We start from the raw sequence: 22,705 nt of genomic DNA on the forward strand, positions 1-22,705 counted from the left end.
TGAAATATACAGCTCCCTAAACTGAGCAGAGGTTTGCACTCCTTAACAATTTGAAGCCCTGCAAGGTTAATCACTTTTGAACCAGCCAGGACCAGCACAATCCAAATTTGAACTGGGTGAATGCTCACACAGAGATCAAAGTTTTGTCTCAACTCCATCATCACCATAGAGTAAAAGTGCCTGAGTACACATTAATAACAGGAAAATTAGTATACAGTGCACTCCCGTTATAACGAACACGGTTATAACGAAATTCCGGTTACAACGAAATGAAATTTAGGGCCGCAACATTATCAACTCTATGTATTTTTATTGTTTATTCATTCGGTTATAACGAAATTTCGTTATAACGAAAGAAACTGCCGGTCCTGAGGACTTCGTTATAACGGGAGTCCACTGTACAACATTGCAGTGTTCAGAACAGATATCTGAGAGTGATTGAAGAGATAGAGATGTAACTTTTACACAATCAAATTGTTTAAAAGAAGATGACTGGAAAACAGGGCTTCAAAGCACCATTGCAAGAAATAAAGAAAGGTACAAGTTAACTTTTACTGGTGACTTCAAGAAGAAGCCAAGTAGAGGGATAACTCCTCATATATGTAACCTAGAAAAAAACTTAAAACACTGGCATCATTCCGTGTCTTAGGTGAGCTTTATTTTACAATGATTGATGACCATGGTCAAAAAATATTGCAAACTCTTTCAAACTACATTAAAACATTTGCTGTTTTAACTGTTTCCTTCTCTCTACAGACCTTGGAATAACAATTGCTAAATATGCACTCAGACGGCATCCGTGTACAAGCAACATGGAATGATTTCCCTCATACACTACATCGATTCCTATCATCAACATTCTGACGTACTGTAAAAGTGGAAATTTTCGCGGTGTTGAAATTTTCGCACATTTCGTGCAACCAAAAACCAGCGCGAAAATAAAAGCATGTGAATATTTTTGCTTGCCATATATGCTAGTAGTTGATATCTTGATTTCGCGGAATTAAAAACACGCGAAACTCTTCTTACCGCGCCGAGTGCAAAAAAATTAGTCGCGCGAAAATATCCACTTTTACAGTATGTGCACTTTGAATGTAACTACTTAGTAAAGGCAATTTGCATTAAAATCAGGATGAATTAATCTGTATCATGGCAAGCAATACAAGTATATATACACTGTATATCAGAGATATTTAGTGTCTTGTGTCTGAAAAGGAGAGCACTAATGTGGAAAGCCAAACCTACTTCATACAGAAACACAGGTAATCTTGGCAAAAACTAGACAGCGCTTCAGACTAACAGACTGGGGAAGGTCTACAAGAATTGTACAAAAATATCAGAAATGCCGCTGCAGCTTTCAAATTTTCAGGTGTGTGCATTTTTTGCGGTATGGGGGGGGGGGGTTGGCTGAGTATATCAGGGACTATTATTGGTTGAATCTTTCTTCTTTTTCCACCAATCCTGCAACAATGCAGTTGTGTCCAAGAGCTTCTGTTTCATATTTTTGTAGTCTCTTTGACATTTTAAGCACTTGAAAACCTAACACTCCACTGAAGGGGTGATATGAGTTGCAGATTAGCTTGTAACATCATTGACAGCGTGAAATGATCGATTTGTTTCCCATTTCTTGCTATCTTTTAAACAATGGGCATCCATCAAAATTCATTCTAAAACAGAGCTGGTGTAAGATTCTACAGGCAAGGCAACAGGTTTCAGTAAAATAATCTACCTACGCTTCATTCTTTCATGCAGCTTGCTCTCAGTGGAATTGAAGATTGATGTGCATGGATACAAAGCACAAATAATATTGTTGCACGTGTTCCACCCCATAAAAACTGCACAATGACTATCACTTGCGCATTTTGTTCACTATCTTAACTAAAGAATGTACAGTGTAAGTACCACATAAGTCTGCAAGCTGCAAGATCCAATGGCAAATTGCCCTGATACACAGGTGAAAATAGGAAAGAAATTACAATGCCAAGTTTATGACAGATATAGCCATAGTCTCATTCTAATACGAACCATGTCTGTTCGTGATTTAAAATCTCCTAAATTCTGACAGCCTGACTGGAACTAAATGCAGATTACGGTTCTAGTTTTCTCGCAGTGCTGTTGTGTTTTCCACATCATCTCATTTGCTGAATCCTTGGAGTCACATGTTTTTAGACCCCTCATTGTAGATTTTAAACAAAATGCTTTTAAAAATCACCTAGAAATCCTGGCATGACGTGAAGCTCGATCATTCCGCATAACCAGCAAGCACGAGCTTGTTAGTCCTGCAAGTATTACCATTATGTCTGCAGGACCACCCAAAAATTATGAAAAATCTATTACATGAATCAATGAAGTTAAAAATCGATCAAAATGGTAAAATATAAAAACTACAGAAGATACACAATTCACAAAGTCTGTTGATTCGTGCATTGCTTCTTCACAATTCTGAATACCAGTTGTATTCGCTCTCTCTCTTCCCTTATATCAGCTCATTCAATTATTCTCCACTCTGCTGCATCAAAGCAGTGTGTCATTTCTGCATTCATCTGAGAGGCCAGTCGTACCAACACGATATCCAGTCAACATCTTTTGTGGGCGTCCGTTACGACATTGCGGGGACAGGGATGTCAAGAAAAGGTTCACTGCTTTTACTCTCTGATGTGTCGCACACACAAATGCTCAAACACCTAGTCGTCCGCATGAATATTGTCGGTGGGTGTGTCTTTTGAACCACCTCAGAATTGGAAGTGGTAGCCCCCGGGGAATCCCCCTCCACCTCCCCCCATGTTGAAAGTGAAGGGGCCCCCGCCGCCGCCAAAGAAGGTCTGGAAGATCTGGTTCGGGTCGAAGCCAGCTGTGGAAGGAAAGGGCCGTGAATGCGAGTGAGTTCACATTCAAACTAGTCTCACCCAATGCAAAGGCGATACATATTCCTAAGGGTGAGATCATAGGTGTATTCTCTTCCACTGATGTGAAAGTGTACTGCTCATTTGTCCCAAACATTTATTTTGTATGTGTGGGTGTTTTCTCATTGAGAGAAGCTGTTGTAAGTGCAAGTTCTTGCTTCATTCTGAATTGAGCAGGTACATTTACAACTGTCTCAGTTCAAAAAAATAGTGACTTAATCATTCCTTTCTTACTGCCATCTTAAGGTGTTCACATTAAAAATATTGGAGGTACAAAAACCATAAACATGTTTGAAAATTAGGATTCATGTTTCCGCAAGTAAGCCAGGAGTAATTACGACCCCCAACCAAGCTGCAGAAGTGAAGGACCTAGGGAAGGAGTTAGGCCATGAGTTTCAAACAATTTTTTACACTGATGCAAAGCTGAGGCAGATTTGAATGACTATAGGCCTTATTGACTTCACAGAACTCCATGCAAAGGAGAGAAGTGCATTAATTAAAGTGCTAAAAGCCAAAACATAGTTCTCGTTTGCCATGCAGAACTGTCGATTTTGCTCTAAAATATACAAATATGCTTATGAAATGTGTTACACAATGCTGTCATAATACAATTCTACTTAGGTAATAACGAAAATGCAAAATATCATCCAAAAAGATTAATCGGAAGTACTACAACCTCACAGCTTACCTGATCATGGTTGCCACATGATTTTTTAAAATTTTTTTATTAATCGATTACATATCCATCGCGCCCGAGTCTGCATGCAATTCAATGCCATTGCGTGGACACAATTCAATCATCACCATAAGAATAATAGCACCATTGTACATATCCACTAATGAACGGGGAGGGCACGTTAGGAATAAAAGTGGATTTATTGTTTCATACTTTTGATTTCAAAATTACTAAAAAAAAAAAAAAAATCATTATCTCTGCAAATTGCAGGAGGAAGACAAGTTTCTCGGTAGAATTTTCCAACACATTGCAAGCAACTTTCAAATGGTGGAAGATGAATTTTTAAGGCCTTTCCAGTTCTATGTCTTAGCTTTACCGGGACTGTATAGTACTGGTTGAGGTGAGGATTCAGCTTGTAACATTTTGCGAGATATCTAGAAACCACTCTATGAAATGTAAAAGAGCATACAATTCTACGGGGAATTAAAAGTTTGCAACTGATTGACATATTGCCCTACATCGACGTAAATAAGCACTGAATTGATCAGTGTTTTAGTAGTAGCCATGATAAAAAATCATGGGCGTACATACTGGAGCAGGATTCGAACCTACGACCTCCTGATCACCGGACAGGCGTCATCTCCACTAGACCACCGAGCTTTCGCCCGACAGCAAGTGTTGGTTCTAATCCTTATAGCATGTAGCGGGTACTGCTTTATTATTCAAATTCATGAAATTCTTCCGTCGAGATGTTTTACGTCGATGTAGGGCAATTTGTCAATCAGTTGCAATGAAAACATCTCGACGGAAGAATTTCATGAATTTGAATAATAAAGCAGTACCCGCTGCATGCTATAAGGATTAGAACCAACACTTGCCGTCCGGCGAAAGCTCGGTGGTCTAGTGGAGATGACGCCTGTCTGGTGATCAGGAGGTCGTAGGTTCCAATCCTGCTCGAGTATGTACACCCATGATTTTTTATCATGGCTACTACTAAAACACTGATCAATTCAGTGCTTATTTACGTCGACGTAGGGCAATTTGTCAATCAGTTGCAATGAAAACATCTCGACGGAAGATTTCATGAATTTGAATTAAAAGTTTATTTGATGAAAATTGGTTTTAAAATGACCGAGATATTTAAAAACAAGGTAAAATAAAGAGATCCTAATAAAAGTTGTGGCCTGTCAATTTTATTAAGATCACTTTTTTGGATATCTCAGTCATTTCAAAGCTAATTTTTGTCAAATACATGTTGAATCCTTCTTGAAATCACATGCTCTTTCATATCTCCCTCGAGATTTCTCATTATCTCACCAAAAAATGTTATAAACCTGAATCCTCACCTCAACCAGTATTGTACAGTCCCTTTAACATGATGCACAAAGAAATCACTGTTCATTCCCTTACCACCAGAGAATCCATCCATGTCATCCAGATCCTGGCCGTTGTCGTACATCCGCTTCTTCTTGCCATCAGAGAGGACGCTGTACGCCTCGCTGACCTCCTTGAATTTGAGCTCCTCCTGCTTCTGCTCCTCCGCTGTCTTGCTGGAGTGACGATCTACGGCAGGAGAAGACGGACGGTCATAATCACTGGAGAAATCTCAAACTAGAAAAGCACTCACAGAGCACAGACATTCACCAAGCAGCTTATTTCCACCCATACTAGTACACACATGCAGAAAAACACCCAATTTCCAAATATAGAAGCTTTTTGAGTTATTTTGGAACAGACAAACAAACATCGATGAAAATATAACCTCCTCCCTTGGCGGAGGTAATAATGCAGTAAGTGATACCGCAGGGTACCATCTAAAAATTTGCTATTTGTCTCTTAATCCTTGTTTATCCTTGTTCCATCCATCTTTTATCCCATTCTCATCATTTCTCTTCCCTTTTATCATTTTGCTATAGCTCTGACTACATTCTTTACTTTCTCCGAATCACCTTCAAATTTTATATCTATATGCATACCAATAGATAATTAATGATAACTATATATCAATTTATAAAGCACACAACATTGGTTCATATTATTTTCTGCACTGCAAGAGCTCCGGCTAAGCTTATACAAAAGTGAACAGTTAAATCAATCAAATCATGTCCTTTAAAGGGAAGGTAAACCCAAAGAGCAATGTGGATTGAGTGAAAGCAGCAACATTAGTAGAACACATCAGTGAAAGTTTGAGGAAAATCAGATAATCGATGCAAAAGTTATGAATTCTTAAAGTTTTGGTGTTGGAACCTCTGGATGAGGAGACTACTAGAGGTTATGACGTATGAGTGGACAACAATACAAAGAAAATATAAAGGAAATTCAACAAAAATTCATTTTTCTAGCATTATGAAAAGGCAATTGACTAACTGCTTTCAGAAAGCAGGGGGAATAATTGCTACCCTTAACATATGTCAGTATCAAGTTTATGGAATTTGTAATTTTCATAAAAAATGCATTTTTGTGGAATTTTCTTTATATTTTCTTTATATTGTTGTCCTCTCATACGTCATAACCTCGAGTAGTCTCCTCATCCAGTGGTTCCAACACCAAAACTTAAAAGATTCATAACTTTTGCATGGATCGTCCGATTTTCTTCAAACTTTCACAGATGTGTTTTAATAATTTTGCTGCTTTCACTCAATCCACATTACTTTTTGGGTTTGCCTTCCCTTTAAAAGAGGATGGACACATTTACTCAAGTCAGATACTCAGTATGTTGTAACTGTATTAATCTGATGGTGAGCAACTTTAGTATCTGCTTGAGATGATGGAGGTGTGTGGGCAGCTACCACGTACCTGGATGGTGGAGCAGGGCATGTTTCCTGTAAGCTTTCTTGATCTCATCGTCGGTGGCGCTCTTCTGCAGGCCCAGTGTCTTGTAGTAGTCTTTCCTCTTGCTCTTCTTCTGCTCAAGTTTTGCTTCTTGCAGCAATCTCTTGTTTTCTGTTTTCAAACACAAGATATAAAAAGAAAGAGGTTGTAACAGGCAATTCTCCCGATTTATCCAATTTACAAGTTGTTTCAACCAATCTCTCAACCAAATGAATGAGAATTTTGCTAGTGTATTAAGGGGGATCAAATCACTGGAAGAAAATGAAAGATAATTCTTGACAGTGGAGGGGGGGGGGGATTCGCTCAATTAGAATCTCCCAACTGTATAGCAGTTTTTGAAGTTGAAAATCTAGAATCTTAAAGATCTGGAAAGTAATTTCTCCCAACTGATTTGAAGCAGTGAAATTTCTCTCTCTCTCTCTCTGTCTTTTCTATTTTGCATGCAATAAATAACCCATTTGAATACAAAGGCTATTCAATTCACATTTCTAGCCCTCAGGCTCAACAGACTATGACACACGGGAGTAGAATTTGCACTAAGAGAAACGTGTGTCTATCTCACATACTCCAAAATCAACACACATTCAAAAATACTCTGAACACAAAGTTAAAAATGTTCTTCATTGTTTGAGAAAGTAGGGATGCTCCTCCTAATGAAAAGAAACAGATGGAGGGTATGGCAATTAACCTTCCAGAGAGAAGAAAAAGATTTTACTCCACTTAATATTCAATAAAGCCTCACCTTTAGTCCTGTCCATTTGGAATATTTTGTCATAATCTCGCACTGCTTCATCGTACTTTTCAGAATCCATGTAGCTGTCGAGAGAAGTCACAGTTGGCAACATTGTGGTTATCACAGAAGCTGAAAATCTATAATCTTGAAGATCTAGAATGTACCAGACCAAATTCTTTTCATGATACTGTAAATGTGGAAATTTTGGTGTAATTTTTCCATTGAGGTGGGTAAAATGAATTTCACATGTTTTTAATTCTTCGTAATCAAAGAGATAAAATTCATTACATACTGCAAGCAGAAATATTCACATGTTTTTATTCTTGTGATAATATCTTGTCGCATGAATGTGTGAAAATTTCTACACCACAAAAATTTCTACTTTTAAAATTATTCAAAAAAGAAAAGGTGCAGTGATGTGAAATAGACTTGAATATGGAAGAAGGCGCAAATGGTGCACATATGGAGGGTATATTATTCTATAATAGTGCATGAATGACATACACTCTACACATTTTTTGTTACAGAGAATAAAGTGTCATCATATCATTGATACTCCTATGCAAGAAGTCTATACAATGAATATCTCAAACTGGAAACTGAACCACGGGCAAGTCATGCCATAGTTTCATTGAATCGATATTCAAATGAACCAGTCCCTCTTGTGTCAAAGTGAAGTGTTTGCTTGTTTTTTCAGGATCTACATGCTTTGTGAAAAAAGAAAAACACACACAAATGTCGATAAATGCAAAGTATTACACTATCACGATTTGCACACTTCCAGATGAGTAGTCATTTCACTGCATACACAGACTTTATGGGGAGGTTTTTGACATAAAACGTCAGCAATTTGTATGCCTAAGGTGCGCTTAACCCGTTGAGGACGAGTCCCGAGTATACTCGGGCAGGTGTCTATGGGAAATGCGTGTTGTAGCAAACTCAGTCCGTCCTCAACGGGTTAATTTTGTCACTTTAAGTTGAATTCATTCACTGCAAGTTCTTCCTTACCATTTTGCTCTCCGTAAATATGCCTTCAGGTAGTTCTGGTCTAGTTCAATTGCCTTATTACAGTCCTCTACAGCTTCTTCCAGCTTGTTAAGCTGCAAAACAAAACACACCAATGAGAGAATAGTAAACATTTAGAGTTATTGGCTATCTAGAGGAGAATCTAAACCTCACTCATACAGAAAACAAACAAACACCAGGGAATATTTATTTTATAACTCAAAATTTATCCTGCACACTTATAAGGAAGAAAACTGCTACACACAAGATTGTTTGCGAAGCAGTGGGATGAAAAATGCATAGCAAAATGCAATGAGATAGCAGGAAAATTATTCCCTGCACACACAAACACACAAAATACACATGCTGTAAATCGAGGAATGTTCGAAAGCACTTTAATTTTGCAAATATTGTGAGCGCCAAGATTCATGAAATTAAAATTCATGTGAAAGTTCTTGTCTAGGCACTATATGCATTGAACGCCAGTGGCAATTCGCGAAAAATTTCATGCCACAAAAAAGGCTGTCGGTTCCAATTCGCGAAAATTTCATGCCGCCAATAAACCAAGTTTTACAGTACTCAAAAGAAATGATTCCCCTGGTTCATCCAGTGTGCACAGCAGCCACATATACATTTTGTATTGAGGTGTTTCCACTGTAGCTGGTCCATTGTAAATCAAATTCTTCATGACCAGCAACTGAAAACATATTTTTTTTCTCTTTTTTTCCCTTTTTTAAATGCAGACTGCATCAAGTTTGCCTGACATTGAGTCATAAGAGATCAATATACAACGACAAGAAGTCTGAAGCTAAAGTGTGCAACAATGACGCCCACATTTCAGACAAAGATAATACAATGTGGCTTAGTTACATCATGTAAGTCACATATTGCTTCAGCGGAAACCTATTCAATTCAGAGAGAATTGACAGGAGTTCTTTAGCGGGTGTGAGTTAATTCTGCTGGAAGAAGATCGACTGTGCTGGCACTTTCTATGTTTCCTTCCCAATTGAAATCACAACTAAATCCTCATTTGACTTTATAAGGGCACTAGAAGGAAATATCAACAGATGAGAAAGGACAAGATTTGGATCAAACAACATAGGAGGGAACACCGTCAAAGTAATTCAATAACAGGGCTGCCAACATTACATCGAAATCAGAGATATTCTACAGAGCGATCAGGAGGATACTTGTGTATTACACACAACTCTATGGTCAAATACGATTTGAAAATGGGGGAGACATTCATATTCTCCTATCCTGACATGATGAGATATCAAAGTTTTAAAAGACAATTTCACCTTAATGTACATGTGGATTGAGAGAATGCAGCAGTAGTACTACTAGAACACATCAGTGAAGTTTGAGGAAAATCGGACAAACAATTCAAAAGTTATGAAATTTCTGTGTAGTCACTGATGGATGACAAGACTAATACAGTAATATGATGTCACATTTGTAGAACGATATGAGGAAAATATAAAGAGAATTCCACAAAATGTCATTTTTCCATAATCTTGTTATTATGTTACTTGTTACTTACACATGTTAGGAGTAATATCATTCTCCATGCCTTCTGAGAGAGGCAAGTCACATGCTCTTTTATTATGCAAGATGGGAAAAAAATATGATGAATAGTCTTTACATTTTCTTTATATCGTCCTACGCATGTGACATCACAAGCTGTGGCAGCCTTCTCATTCAGCAACAGTGGCACGGAAACTTCAAAAATTCACAACTTTCAAACAAATTGTCTGATTTTCCTCAAACTTTTTCACTGACGTATTCTACTAAAATTGCTGCATTCTCTTAATCCACATGTATAATATTAAAGGTGAATGTGTTCTTTAAGGCAGCCTCCCGCAGAATCAGGGAGACTTGGCGACTCTGCCATACCTTGGAGCAGACCACCGCTCTGTTGCAGTACAGCTTGGCGTTGGTGTAGACATTGTGGGGGTCTATTGAGAGTGCCTCGGTGTAGGCGTCGTAGGCCTCTCGTAGCTTGCCCTCCTTGAAGAGTGAATTCCCCTCATCCTTCTTTGCCTTCATCTGCTTGCATTTCTGTGATAATTCCAGTCAAGATTAAAGATGTTGGTGCAAAAGCTGGCTATACTCATTTCCCTCTTATGATTCCATGATATTTGCTCCTACAATTGCTCCCAGGAAATATAAGCAACCTAAGCCAAACATAAATTCTAACCACAAACATAACCCTAACCCTAATCCTAATCCTCACATCAAACTAAACCTAAAACCTTATCACAACATTAACCCAACACTAGGTCATTGGAGAAAATAAAACCAGAGCAAGTGTCGCAGGATCGAATGTCGTGTCACCCACCTCTTATGGGACCTCTTTAACTATTACAAGGTATTATTCTGCACCTACATGTATAAGCAGGGACTGATCTCTGCAAAATTTGAGATTCCCCTACCTGGACCCTCTAGCAAACTGGAGACATGCACACAATAGCAGGTACACATAAAGCACATCATGGACACCAGGCACATCACTTGCTGCCAGGGTCATGGCTCGGGGGCTATAAATGCTCTCAAATGCTATATTATTTTCAATATATATGACAAGACTAAAGTTGGGTGGGAGATTGATACATTTTAAGCAGGAAACACACAGCTAGACTGGGAGAAATTTAGACTCAACTGGAACAGCAGAAGATTTTGCGAAAATGGCTTTTAAGCAGGAAATCTCCCACCAAATGAAGATAGTTGGAGTCTCTATATGAGAGCAACTACACATGTCATACAATTCACTTGTTCTACTGGATAGAGAGATGGGGATTGATGTTTTCAGCGGCCTGGCCCTCATTTACCCCTTCTGGCCCACATGTATCACTGGAATAACTCTGATTCCTGCCAAGTCTGATCAGACTGCATTTATGAAGAAAATAAAAAAACAAAGGACATAACATACTCACAAATAAAAAACAAACAAACAAACTTGAGCACTTCGTTAAGATAAGCTGATGAAAGCTAAACTAATGCCATCAGGGCCACCATGATCGCTTTAAGAAGCTTTGAATATTCTCACTTTGGTCGTGATATGAGGCAGCACGAAAGGATTGTTACAAACAATCTGCATGGTTGCAATAGACATTGCAAACATCATACCACTTCCAATTTCAAAAATATTGACTCATGGGAAAAAAAAATATGAAACAGGTATTTCCCAAAGATGTTAAAGGGGATGGCTAGTAACTGATCAGTGGGAATCAGTGGGAATGCTGGAGGGTGATTGTTCCAATCCTTGTGGGATTCATTTAAGAGTACATTATATATCTATTGTTGTGTGAAAATTATTTGCTTCAGGTTGGTCTCATATTCAAGTAATGTGCAGTTTAATGTTTCCAGATTAGAGTGCCTGGTCATTGACGGGGCATTAATCTGCATATTACTTGAATAAGAGACCTTTCTGAAGCAAATAATTTTCACACAACAGTAGATATAATAATGTACTCTTAAATGAATCTCACAAGGATTGGAACAATCATCCCTCAGCATTCCCACTGATTCCCACTGATCGGTTACTAGCTATCCCCTTTAAAGTGACAGTCAAGTCCTACAGCTTATCAATCAATGCCCATTATTATATTATTCTTATGCTGTGCTTGCCACAAGTGGAATTTCTACCTGCACGAAGCTGTCTGGCAGAAATAACCCTATAGAATATGAAGACAGTACCTTGAATGCTAATTTGGCTTTGGTGTAGTCCGGTGACAACCTAAGGACATGCTGAAAGTGTTGCTGGGCCTTGTCGATGTTGTCCTGATAGTACAGACTCAGTCCTCGCACGTAGAGGGCGTCTGGGTCGCGGGGGTCTTTTACTAGTACAGCGCTGCATGGTGAAATCGAGAGTTTAACGAGAAAAGTTATTTGTTATATTCAGTAAGAATTCTTTCTTACCAGCTGCAACAGCCACATTCAATTACTAAATTATGTTGAATGTTATGATAAATTTGTTTTTGAGTCGATGCACTTGTTCTTTTAATCAAAGCACTATATGGATATTTCACTGTGTGCAGACATATGTGACCCGCTACAACAAAAAGGTCCTAAAGTCGCGCACGGTCGAAGCCGTGAAAATCGAGTTTGAAGTCAGAGCATTAAAATTGGTCAAAACTTACGATTTTCTGATTTTGATATATTATTGGAGTCTAACATGTCTTCTATCATCTGTCGAAATTTTGAAGCAAAATGTTCAAAGGAAAGACCAAAAAATAGCATTTTTCTGAGCCATGTTTTTTGGCGTTTCAACGAAGCAGAAACTGGTTCGAAAATTTGGATTGAGCGCCACAGATAGGTTCCGCCCCTAACAACGACCAGAGTGATCTCATTGGTCAGTTTGCTGCTTGCTGCTAACCGAAGCGTGAAGCTCGCACACTGCCCAGTCGACTGCTGCGTGCGGGCGGGGTGCGCTATGCTCAGCCGCTTCTCACATCCCGGTCACTGATTGGTTGGTGAGGAGACCGCCGACGCTGATGTGCTTGAATGAGCTCTTCGGGGGTTGCTAGGGCTTACCTTCTATTGTCCAGAGGTGAAAACTGACTTGTGTGTCTGTTGATCGCGATTGCGTCGAAAGGAAGACTTATAGGGCGCTTTTCTCGAAACAGTGATTTTCCAGACGTCTCGACATGCTCTCTTTTAAACATCGATATCTCCGCAGCCGATTATTTTTATAAAATGTGTTATATATCAATCTAAAGCAGAAAGATTAGGGGATTATATTGTACAATTTTCAAATAATCGACCTCGCCCTACTTTAGGATCATTTTGTTGTAGCGGGTCACATATGCATCTTATTATTCAGAACAATTATAACAATAATTATATCACTTCGGTAAAAAGCCATCTTGAATAATAGGTTTCGGTCCCTAATTTAACCTCTATGGTGATTTTTCTATGCCTCCAAAGTCTGACTGCAGAGTTCAAGCAAGTCGATGCATATGAACATTATGAGTAGTTTTGTAAATAAAACTACCTCATAGACAAAGACTATTTCAATTCCCACTGGTTCCTTTTTCCAACATATTCGGTAAAATGTAGATTAGCACTTGCACTCTGACAAATACAGATGTACAGAGAGCGACCGATTGATTCAAAATCTGTCAAAACGCATTTTCCCCTACACTGCTACTCACTTAACAGCCTCTTGTGCCTCCGAAAAACGTCTCAGCTTCAGCAGGGCTTCCGCTCGCCGCACCTTGAACCTCACGCAGGCCGGTGAGTGGTCTATAGCCCTCTCCATATCAAATACAACCTGCCCAAAGGAAACAATTGGTGAATATAAAAGGAAGGATAGTCAGGTGCATGCCCTTCTGTATTAACAAAAAATACAACAAAAAACAAAAACTACTAGACCTAAAAATACACACAGTCACTTATCAAAACAGAGGCACATTCACACGAACGTATACAGAGGAAAGAATGTGTCCTCATCTGATATCCAATGTATGAGCCCAAGCAAAATTTTCTAAATTGTATATATCTCTATATATGTATTCGAAAAGCATGTATCACAATGACAGAACTACGACTGCAGTCACTTGCTCATATGCTGTAATCTGCATGTATGTGACAGATTTATCATCTGGATGTTTATATTCGTATCCAAACATCCATGGCACCGCTACAAACATCACCAACGTGTGGGGAATACAGTGTTATAGCCTAGCCTCTTTCAAACGTGCCCTTTCTTATAGGGCCTTTGGCAAAGACTATCAGATACCTTCAGTTTTTCAAGAAACTCACCTTCCTATAATCACCAGCATTAAATGCCTTATCTCCAGCTGCATCATGAATTTGCACAATTTTAGCAGCCCTCATCTGCAATGAGAACAAAGACACATTAATTACCATGGTGACAATTCATTAGTCATATTTATACAGACAAAAACAGTGCCATTAATAAGAATGTGGTATTCTATATAGTTTCAATATTTTTATACTTTTCTTGCTATGTGATACTGTAAGCTGAATACTTCAAGAGGTTTTTATTTTTGCGAATTTTGCAAGTCTGATGCTATTCGCGAATTAAAAAACAGGCAAAAATATTAACTCGGATCCCGACATGAGTGTGACGTGCACACGTACGTTATTCCATTCGGTTCTGTACTCCACAACTGCGAATTCAACCACTTGCAAAATTGTCGGAAAGTCCTGATTTGCAAAGAATTTCACTTGCTAAATATATGGCATATACAGTACCTATGCATGAATAACAAGTCAAGTGCCAAAATGTGTCTCGCCCATTCGCATAGAATAAAGTAATGTTTTTCCAACTCCCAGAAGTTCACTGACCCTGCCTATGACGTTTGACCTTGTGGTGACCTTCAACTCTCCAAGGGACATTTACAAGCCAAGTTTGGTCACAAACAGATATATGGATCAAAAGTTATGAGCCATAATCGAAACGTGCCGTAAAAACTTAACATTGGGTCCTTAACAGTTTGTTGACCCCTGCTGTGACCTTTGACCTCGTGATGAACTTCAACTCCCCAAGGGACATCTACCATCCAAGTTCGGTCACAAACGGACATATACATCAAAAGTTACGAGCCATAATCAAAACGAGCCATAAAAACTTAACATTGGGCCCTTAAAGTTTGATGACCCTTTCTGAGACCTTTGACCTTGTGGTAACCTTCAACTCCCCAAGGGACATCTACCATCCAAGTTTGGTCACAAACGGACGTATACATCAAAAGTTAAGAGCCATAATCGAAACGTGCCGTAAAAACTTAACATTGGGCCCTTAACAGTTCGTTGACCCCTGTCTGTGACCTTTGACCTCGTGATGAACTTCAACTCCCCAAGGGACATCTACCATCCAAGTTCAGTCACAAACGGACATATACATCAAAAGTTACGAGCCATAATCAAAACGAGCCGTAAAAACTTAACATTGGGCCCTTAAAAGTTCGATGACCCTTGTCTGAGACCTTTGACCTTGTGGTGACCTTCAACTCCCCAAGGGACATCTACCATCCAAGTTTGGTCACAAACGGACATGTCATACATCAAAAGTTATGAGCCATAATCAAAATGAGCCGTAAAAACTTAAAGGGACTGTGCAGTACTGGTTGAGGTGGGGATTCATGTTTTGAACATTCCTAAGTGAGTTTATGAGAAACCTCCTATGAAATGTGAAAGAGCATGTAATTTTAAGAAGGATTCAACATTTATTTGATGAAAATTGGTTTTCAAATGGCTGAGACATCCAAAAAAGTGATAATAATAAAAGGCGACAGGCCACGCCTTTTATTAGGATCTCTTTGTTTCACCTTGTTTTTAGATATCTCTGCCATATCAAAACCGATTTTCATCAAATAAACTTTTGATACCCCTTAGAATTGCATGCTCTTTGACATTCGATAGGGTGGTTATTGAATATCTCACAAAATGTTAAAAGCTAAATCCTCACCTCAACCAGAACTGTACACACCCTTTAACATTGGGCCCTAATGTTCACTGACACCTGCCTGTGACATTTGGCCTTGAGATGACCTTCATGTTTGGTAAAATGTGTAACTTTGTATAACCACTCTTCCCTCCAAGTTTGATTGAAATTGAAGTCCTCAGTAGAGAGTTATTCAAATTTTTGTAGCGTTACGGAATTGAAAAAAATAATGTTTTCCCGGAGCACTCGTGCGTTGCCGTCTCAGGCCGTGTTTATGCTTCCCCTTTTCGGGCCAGAATCAGCGTTTTGATACGCGTTTAGTTCAAAACGCGGTTGCCTCCTTGCTCATTTTGATATAAACGCCATTTCAAAAGTCGTTTCAAAACGCACAAAAAAAGTGCGTTTACGATCAGCATTTCTGACTAATCATGTTTGACGGGGAAGCATAAACGCAACTCACATCACATACGCGTTTAAATGACGTCATCTCCATCGCCTATCCGGTTCACTTGAAATTCGCGTGCCAGGCCAGCCGACCTTTCGACTACTGTGCTGCGAAACACAATTTGCAGGTGCTGATCCCTCGAGCTCCCTGTTGGTACATTACTGTACATAGTGACAGCCATATTACTGCATGAAGAGCTCACAACATATCATACATTCCGATTTTGTCAACAATTTGTCGATGAAATAAATACTCATATTTCCTATCATTGTCTACAGTTCATGTATGTGTGTATTAGTCAAGCAATCAAAATTATTAGACATGCTACGGAACATGAACAAAACACACACTCAGGCCAGACCTTCCAAAAAAGCGCGCACCCCGATTTGACCTGCCTCTGCTGAGGTCAGTGAAGTAATCTCAAACGCTCTTTCCAAGGTCGAAGAAAGCGAGCATAAACAGTGCTCCCATGAACGGCGTTTTGAATCAGCATTTTGAATCAGCGTTTCAAAACTCTGATTCTGCCTTTGCAAATTGAGCATAAACACACCCTCAGAGTGATGTGGCACACTTTGGCCCGAATTCACGAAGGTGGTACAATCTTGTCCATGGTTTAAACCATGGACAAAGACTGTAGTTTTGTATGGGGCATCAAGTGTCGCATGGCCTATTTCGTTATGAAATCTGTCGTTTCGTCGATAAAACGTTAATTTGGTTACGAAATGTTAATGTCGTTTCGTCGATAAAATGTTAATTTGGTTACGAAATGTTAACGTTCCGTCAATGAAGTGACTGACGTTGTAACGAAATACGCCCTGCAACACTGGTCCATGGTTTAAACCATAGAAACCACGGACAAGATTGTACCACCTTCGTAAATTCGTGCCAGGGGGTATACACCATAGCACACACGGAGTTTATGAAAGGAACCCATGCTGATGCTATCTATCAAAGTAGGATCATTCACTCCTTACCTCAGACTGGGCTTGCTTATTGGTGGGTTCGATTTCAGTCACTCTCTGCAGCGCTCTTATCGCTGCCTCCACTGACCCCAGAGCAAGCTGGCACTTGGCTTCTCGTAGGTGACCCTGTACCAATGTAGGTACCGGAAATACACTCAATGCATACTCTCAAAATATTAGTATATGACTAAATCAGGATAAAATCAGAAGAGTATCAGCATTGCAATGCTTATCTATAATGAGAATACTAAATATTGTACACATAAATAGTCACTTATCTATCTTCCCCGTCAAATATCTCTTCTACTTCACATATACATATGTGTGAAAAATTGCACACTGCCAAAAGGGAATCAATTAAAGAAATACTATATTCTTGCACCAACATATTTCTATGCAGTGTGTGCCCCTGAATAAAACTATAGCAATTCATAGTTTAAATCTTCAGTGATAATGTCTGCAAAAACCCAGAACAAATTTCTTGGCTCTTTTGAATCTCTTGACACATTCATGAATTTCTTCATGATGATCTGAATAAATCACTACTAGTATCTCTGGCACACAACAATTAAATATGGAATCACTGTGACCCATGAATCATGTTCAAAAAAATAAAAAACAAAAAACAAGAAATATCATCTAATGGTCAAATGATGCTCAAACATTGACATCAATGCTCCTTTGGTCTCTGACCTTGACCAACTGGTCATCCAGCTTGACTGAATGCTGGGCGTCCTGCAGTGCTTCGGCATACTTGTCCAGCATCATGTATGCTGCTGCCCGGTTCGTGTAGAAGCTGGCACATGTTGGGAATATTTCTGTTGGATTATAAAAAGACAAAAAGTTTGTCGGTATGAGCATTTACATGCTGACAGGGATGTTATGCTTTTTCAATTACATGAAAAAAAAAACACAAGACAAGAAAAAAATATTTTACAAAATGACACTTCAGCAGTTTTTTTTGCAAAATACTCTGCATTATGCAATACAATCCAAGCGTTTCACTGTAACAGAACATGTGGAAACATGAACAATTTAAAAACTGCTTTCCCTCCTTAACTGATCTGAAGGATCAGAGACTCCTCAACCCAATTTTGCTTTCAAAACTGTCTTGCTAGAGTAGAGACATGCTCTGTTGAACAGTTCTGCTCCCCACTGGTTAGTTCTTCAGAATGGAAGAGGAACTCTCATAACTCAAAGTGTTTATTTACTTCACAAATTATACTCATGTAATAAAACAACAAAACAATATTTCAGAAAAAGGAGGTTTATTTTTCCTTTATATATCATGTTATGCAATCAAAATAACTATCTAGAGTCATTCATAGCATGCGTTTAAACATGAACAGTTCTGAAAATGAAATTGCTGTCCCCTTGACATGGCCTTTTATCACATAAGTTTGACAAGTGTTCAGTGATGCGTTTATTTCAATAGTTTTATATTTTCATTTCATTTATTTTCACTTAATAAAACATGCATACATAAATGTGACAATGATATGACAAGTCGAACATGACAATGTGACAAACAAAAAAACAAAGCAAACAAACAACCAAAGATATCAAGTGAAGGGGTTAGTGAGAAAGCAATGGGCCTTATCTAAAACTAACCCCGGAAAAGTAAATACAGCGTTATGTCTCTTCTTTCTATAAACTATAACTGAGAAAAATGTTGGCACACACACACACACACTCACACATTCACATACATATTCAGACAAAACATACACCAGCACATTAACAATACACAAGATGCCAGTTTCACAAACACACCCCTATCACGATAACCTCTTATAAATTCAGAAAATGATATTGGTAACTTCTAGAATACCTTTCAAGTAAAATACGCTTGAAAGCTTTCTTAAAACTTAGTACCATCTTCTCACATTTCACATCAGAGTGGATAGAATTATACTTACTAATAGCCTCAGAATAGAGCTTGATGGCTTGGTGGTATTCCTTCTTCTTGTAAAATGTGTTGCCTTCATTTTTCTTGGCTTCAGCGAGGCTGTATCGAATATGGAGAGACGAAAATAAAACAGAACCACACTTGTATTATATCCCTCCATGAAGAAGGATGAGTCATTTCACTCACAAAGTATAGACCAGATTCATGAAGCTACAACTGTAGTTTGTCAAGTGAAGAGCATCCCAGTATAGATAGTTTGGAAAGAGCTGTTGCAGGGATTATCTCATCAAGGCTCAAGGTTTGAGGTTCAAGGAAGGAGGCAGATAGTCCGACAATGAAAATGAGATTTGGCAGTCCTCACACATTGATTATACAGTGAAACCCCGTTATAACGAGGTCCGTGGGACCGGCGATATTACCTCGTTATAACCGGTACCTCGTTATAACCGTACGCATCAAAAACAAAGAAAAACATAAGCACGACGTCATATACCCATCAATGAAACTTTAAGAACACCCTTTGCTGTGTAATTACACAATTACAGATCATTATATATTGAGAGAATAAAGGGAAATTATTTGTGAATTAGACGAAAAAGTAGGAGGTGAAATGAGTTAATTCTTTATTTTTCTTCCAAAAATCTCTTCGCATAATACTTGCACATTACGTTCTTAGGAAGTATAGGCCTACTTTATTTTCGTGATTCTTTCTACACCTATCTCTTCTTTTTGTGTTGAACCATCCGTTCTTGAACTGTTAAATGCGTTTGTTTCTTTTTCTGAACACTGATCAAATAGGTGAACATGCGTTATTCAACTATTTTTACGCTACTGTCACCTGGCGAGATCGCGATGATTTCAGAGTAACATGCATGTGTTGTTTACCGTAACTTGCGAGGTATTTTACGCTGTTGGTGCCCAGCGGGAATTTGATGATTTCATGAATCATTTCGGCTGTTATACAATGTATGATCGTGGCGCCTGAAGGGATTAAAAATGCGTTCTTTATTTTCTTCCGAAAATCTCTTCGCGTTTTGTACATCCATTCTTGGACTATTAAATGCGTTTGTTTCTTTTTCTGAACACCGATTAAGTAGGTGAACATGCTTTATTCAACTATTTTTACGCTATACTGTCACCCGGCGAAATCGCGATGATTTCATTAATTATTTCGGCTTTAATCATCCACACCCATATTTGCTAACCAGCAAAAGAACTGGAAGTCAGAACTAAAAAGGGAAAGGATATAATGATGAGTTGCACACGCATTCCAATTGTCCATTTTGGCCACAAGTGTCGCTACATGAAAAGATTTTGAATGCGTTGTCTTTTTTTTTTCTCTCGTTGCGCTGTGGTTTGACCTAATACATGTATCACGCACGCGTATCTCGCGAAAAAGTAGATCGGATGATTATGTTCAATAATTTAGTAGGAACATCGGAAGGTATTCCCGTGTCTTATCGCGTGGTTTAGAACAAAACATGGAAGGAACGGTTCTCTGCAAACGGGAAAAAGACGTGGATAGCACGAATTCGGTTTTCAATGTTTCGTTTGTCGCGTGTTTGAAAGCGGCAATTTAGTCAAGAAATGGAACCTCATTATATCCGATCAAATTGTTTATGTTTTTCTTTATCTAGCGTGAATTCGGTTTTCAATGTTTCGTTTGTCGCATGTTTGAAAGCGGCAATTTAGTCAAGAAATGGAACCTCGTTATATCCGATCAAATTGTTCATGTTTTTCTTTATCATGATGCACTGAAATTGTCCTCGTTTATAACCGGAATCTCGTTATAACTGAACTCGTTATAACCAATTCGCTCTGCCATAGGTTTACACGCAAAGGAAAATGGGACCGACGCGATCACCTCGTTATAAGCGGGTCCCCGTTATAACCGAACTCGTTATAACGGGGTTTCACTGTACATACGTGTACAGGGTCTACAAGGAACATGTTAAATTTATTGCTGCTTCTTTTCCTGTAGAGTGTAGGCTGTTGTAGCCAAAACATGCTATACCGTATGTGTGATTGAGAAGTGTTAGCAAGTGTAAAAGGTAAAATTTTTGTAGCTTTGTCCACAGCTCTCACCGAGTGCTGTCAATATAATTTGTTTTGACTCGAGTAGATTCTAATCTATTTTAGTAAATGACTAAAAAATTACCCCTCTCATATAAAGCAATGTCACACTTCTACACTAGATTCAACACAGATGCCACAACACAAATTTCAGGAACATAATCGAATCGAAGTAATAATAAGTGGGCTGCCAGTAGTGGCAAAGCTGTCGTTCTGTTGCAAGCTGTAGTGTAGTAGCTGTGCATGCATGTTACTTACTTAGTAATTGCTAGGCAGCTAGGCGCGCCGCTCCGCCGTGCCCTGCCTGCATTCACCGGCAGGTTAGTCACCGTGTCCATGGAAGTCGGTGGCGACTCTACGTAGCCCTCTCATGCATTTCACACTGGTCCACAACCGACAACCATTTGATCAACTAGCAAATACCACACCCTCAAACAAAAATTCAACGACTAAAATATACTCAATGAAAGCATATAATCAGGGTCTCTTACTCTTGGTCGGTTTCCATTCCATTCTCCTCGACATTATCTTCACTTTTGGCATTTTCTACCACAGTTTCATTCTCGATAGGGTCACCCATTTTCGCCGTTGTGCTAGAAAGGGAGCAGGCTGCTGAACTCTCGCTCTCTCATGAATGAAATGCCAATTTAGAATTAGATAATAAAAGATATTTTAGCATTTATTTTTATGGCAATTTACTATGTCTATAAATGTATATCGAATAAATCAACTACAAACAATATTTCATGCATTTTAGGAATTGCATGCAGGTAATGAAATTCATAATAAAAAAAATCAACATATTCTATTATGTATTCAAATTGGCAAAAATCACTTGCAGCGTAGTAAATGGCAGCGCAGTAAGTCTAATGCGAAGACGTGCTCGGTGAATGCTCGGCTTTATTTTCTGTTTTTCATCTATCTCATCGTGTTCAACGTACTGATGACATGTTAATAGTACCAGCGTACGCAATTCATGTCATGCTTCGTACTGTATTTATTTCAAACTTTATTGGTTATAAATGCCCACTGTATGTCTTCTGCTGCTGCTGTGTAGGGCATAAAACTCCAGCAGAAAGAATGTTCTGGAATATGAGCTCACACGTGCAAACACTACCGGGCTGGCTCGGTGAAATCGAACGCAGCCAGGTGCTGGTGGGCCATGCACAGGCACCTTCAGTGGCATTTAATACTACTCCCATGTCTGACATAAATGTCTAGGTAATAAAGAGATACAGGCTGGGAATTACAGTATAGTACACGGGGCTCCAGCATTTCGTAACAATAGTACTGTACTGCTCAGTTGTAATCAGATTCTGCTGGCACTTCGTGAAAAAAAAAAGCTCTGCTTTCATCATCTGAAATACAGGGGCGGTTAGTGGTGTGGGATAAAATAAATGGACAATGAGGGTATGCATTATCAAAATGTACTGAATCAGTATTCCATTCCTCGAACTCGCCGTACGCGTATCGTGAAGATTATGTAGCGGCGCGGTATGCAAAGACTATAGAAGCTAGCGCTAGCTATATACTAGTACTCTGGTGGTAGGTGTATGCAGGAGCGGTACGTGGGCAGATCGAGCAGAGCTAGATACTGAGTAGCTAGGTAGCTTTATTGAGCCATGGACTGTTTATGTGGTAGGGTCCATGCTTGAGCATAAAGCATGCAGGGCTCAAAAGATGGTCTGCTGCCATCTTTCGTCATGATTTCTCTTTTCCGATGAGAGTGAGAAGATTGACGTAGACGCAAGTT

The 22,705-nt window shown here is 38.9% G+C and overlaps 1 protein-coding gene across 1 annotated transcript; it reads right to left on the minus strand.

Annotated features, from left to right (window-relative positions):
* Positions 1 to 405: 405 nt before the first annotated feature.
* On the minus strand, positions 406 to 21,536 carry LOC140245019 (dnaJ homolog subfamily C member 7-like). Its single transcript, XM_072324609.1, has 13 exons — positions 21,444 to 21,536; positions 18,890 to 18,978; positions 17,664 to 17,788; positions 16,983 to 17,096; positions 13,916 to 13,990; positions 13,306 to 13,424; positions 11,849 to 12,002; positions 10,046 to 10,210; positions 8,153 to 8,244; positions 7,154 to 7,227; positions 6,376 to 6,522; positions 4,990 to 5,142; positions 406 to 2,851 (listed from the first exon to the last, which is right to left on the minus strand). Exons 1-13 carry the CDS (start codon positions 21,530 to 21,532, stop codon positions 2,733 to 2,735), a joined length of 1,515 nt encoding a protein of 504 aa, XP_072180710.1. The 5' UTR covers positions 21,533 to 21,536; the 3' UTR covers positions 406 to 2,732.
* Positions 21,537 to 22,705: the final 1,169 nt, after the last annotated feature.

Source organism: Diadema setosum, chromosome 22 (genome assembly GCF_964275005.1).
Source record: "Diadema setosum chromosome 22, eeDiaSeto1, whole genome shotgun sequence".
In the NCBI taxonomy this organism is placed as follows: domain Eukaryota; kingdom Metazoa; phylum Echinodermata; class Echinoidea; order Diadematoida; family Diadematidae; genus Diadema; species Diadema setosum.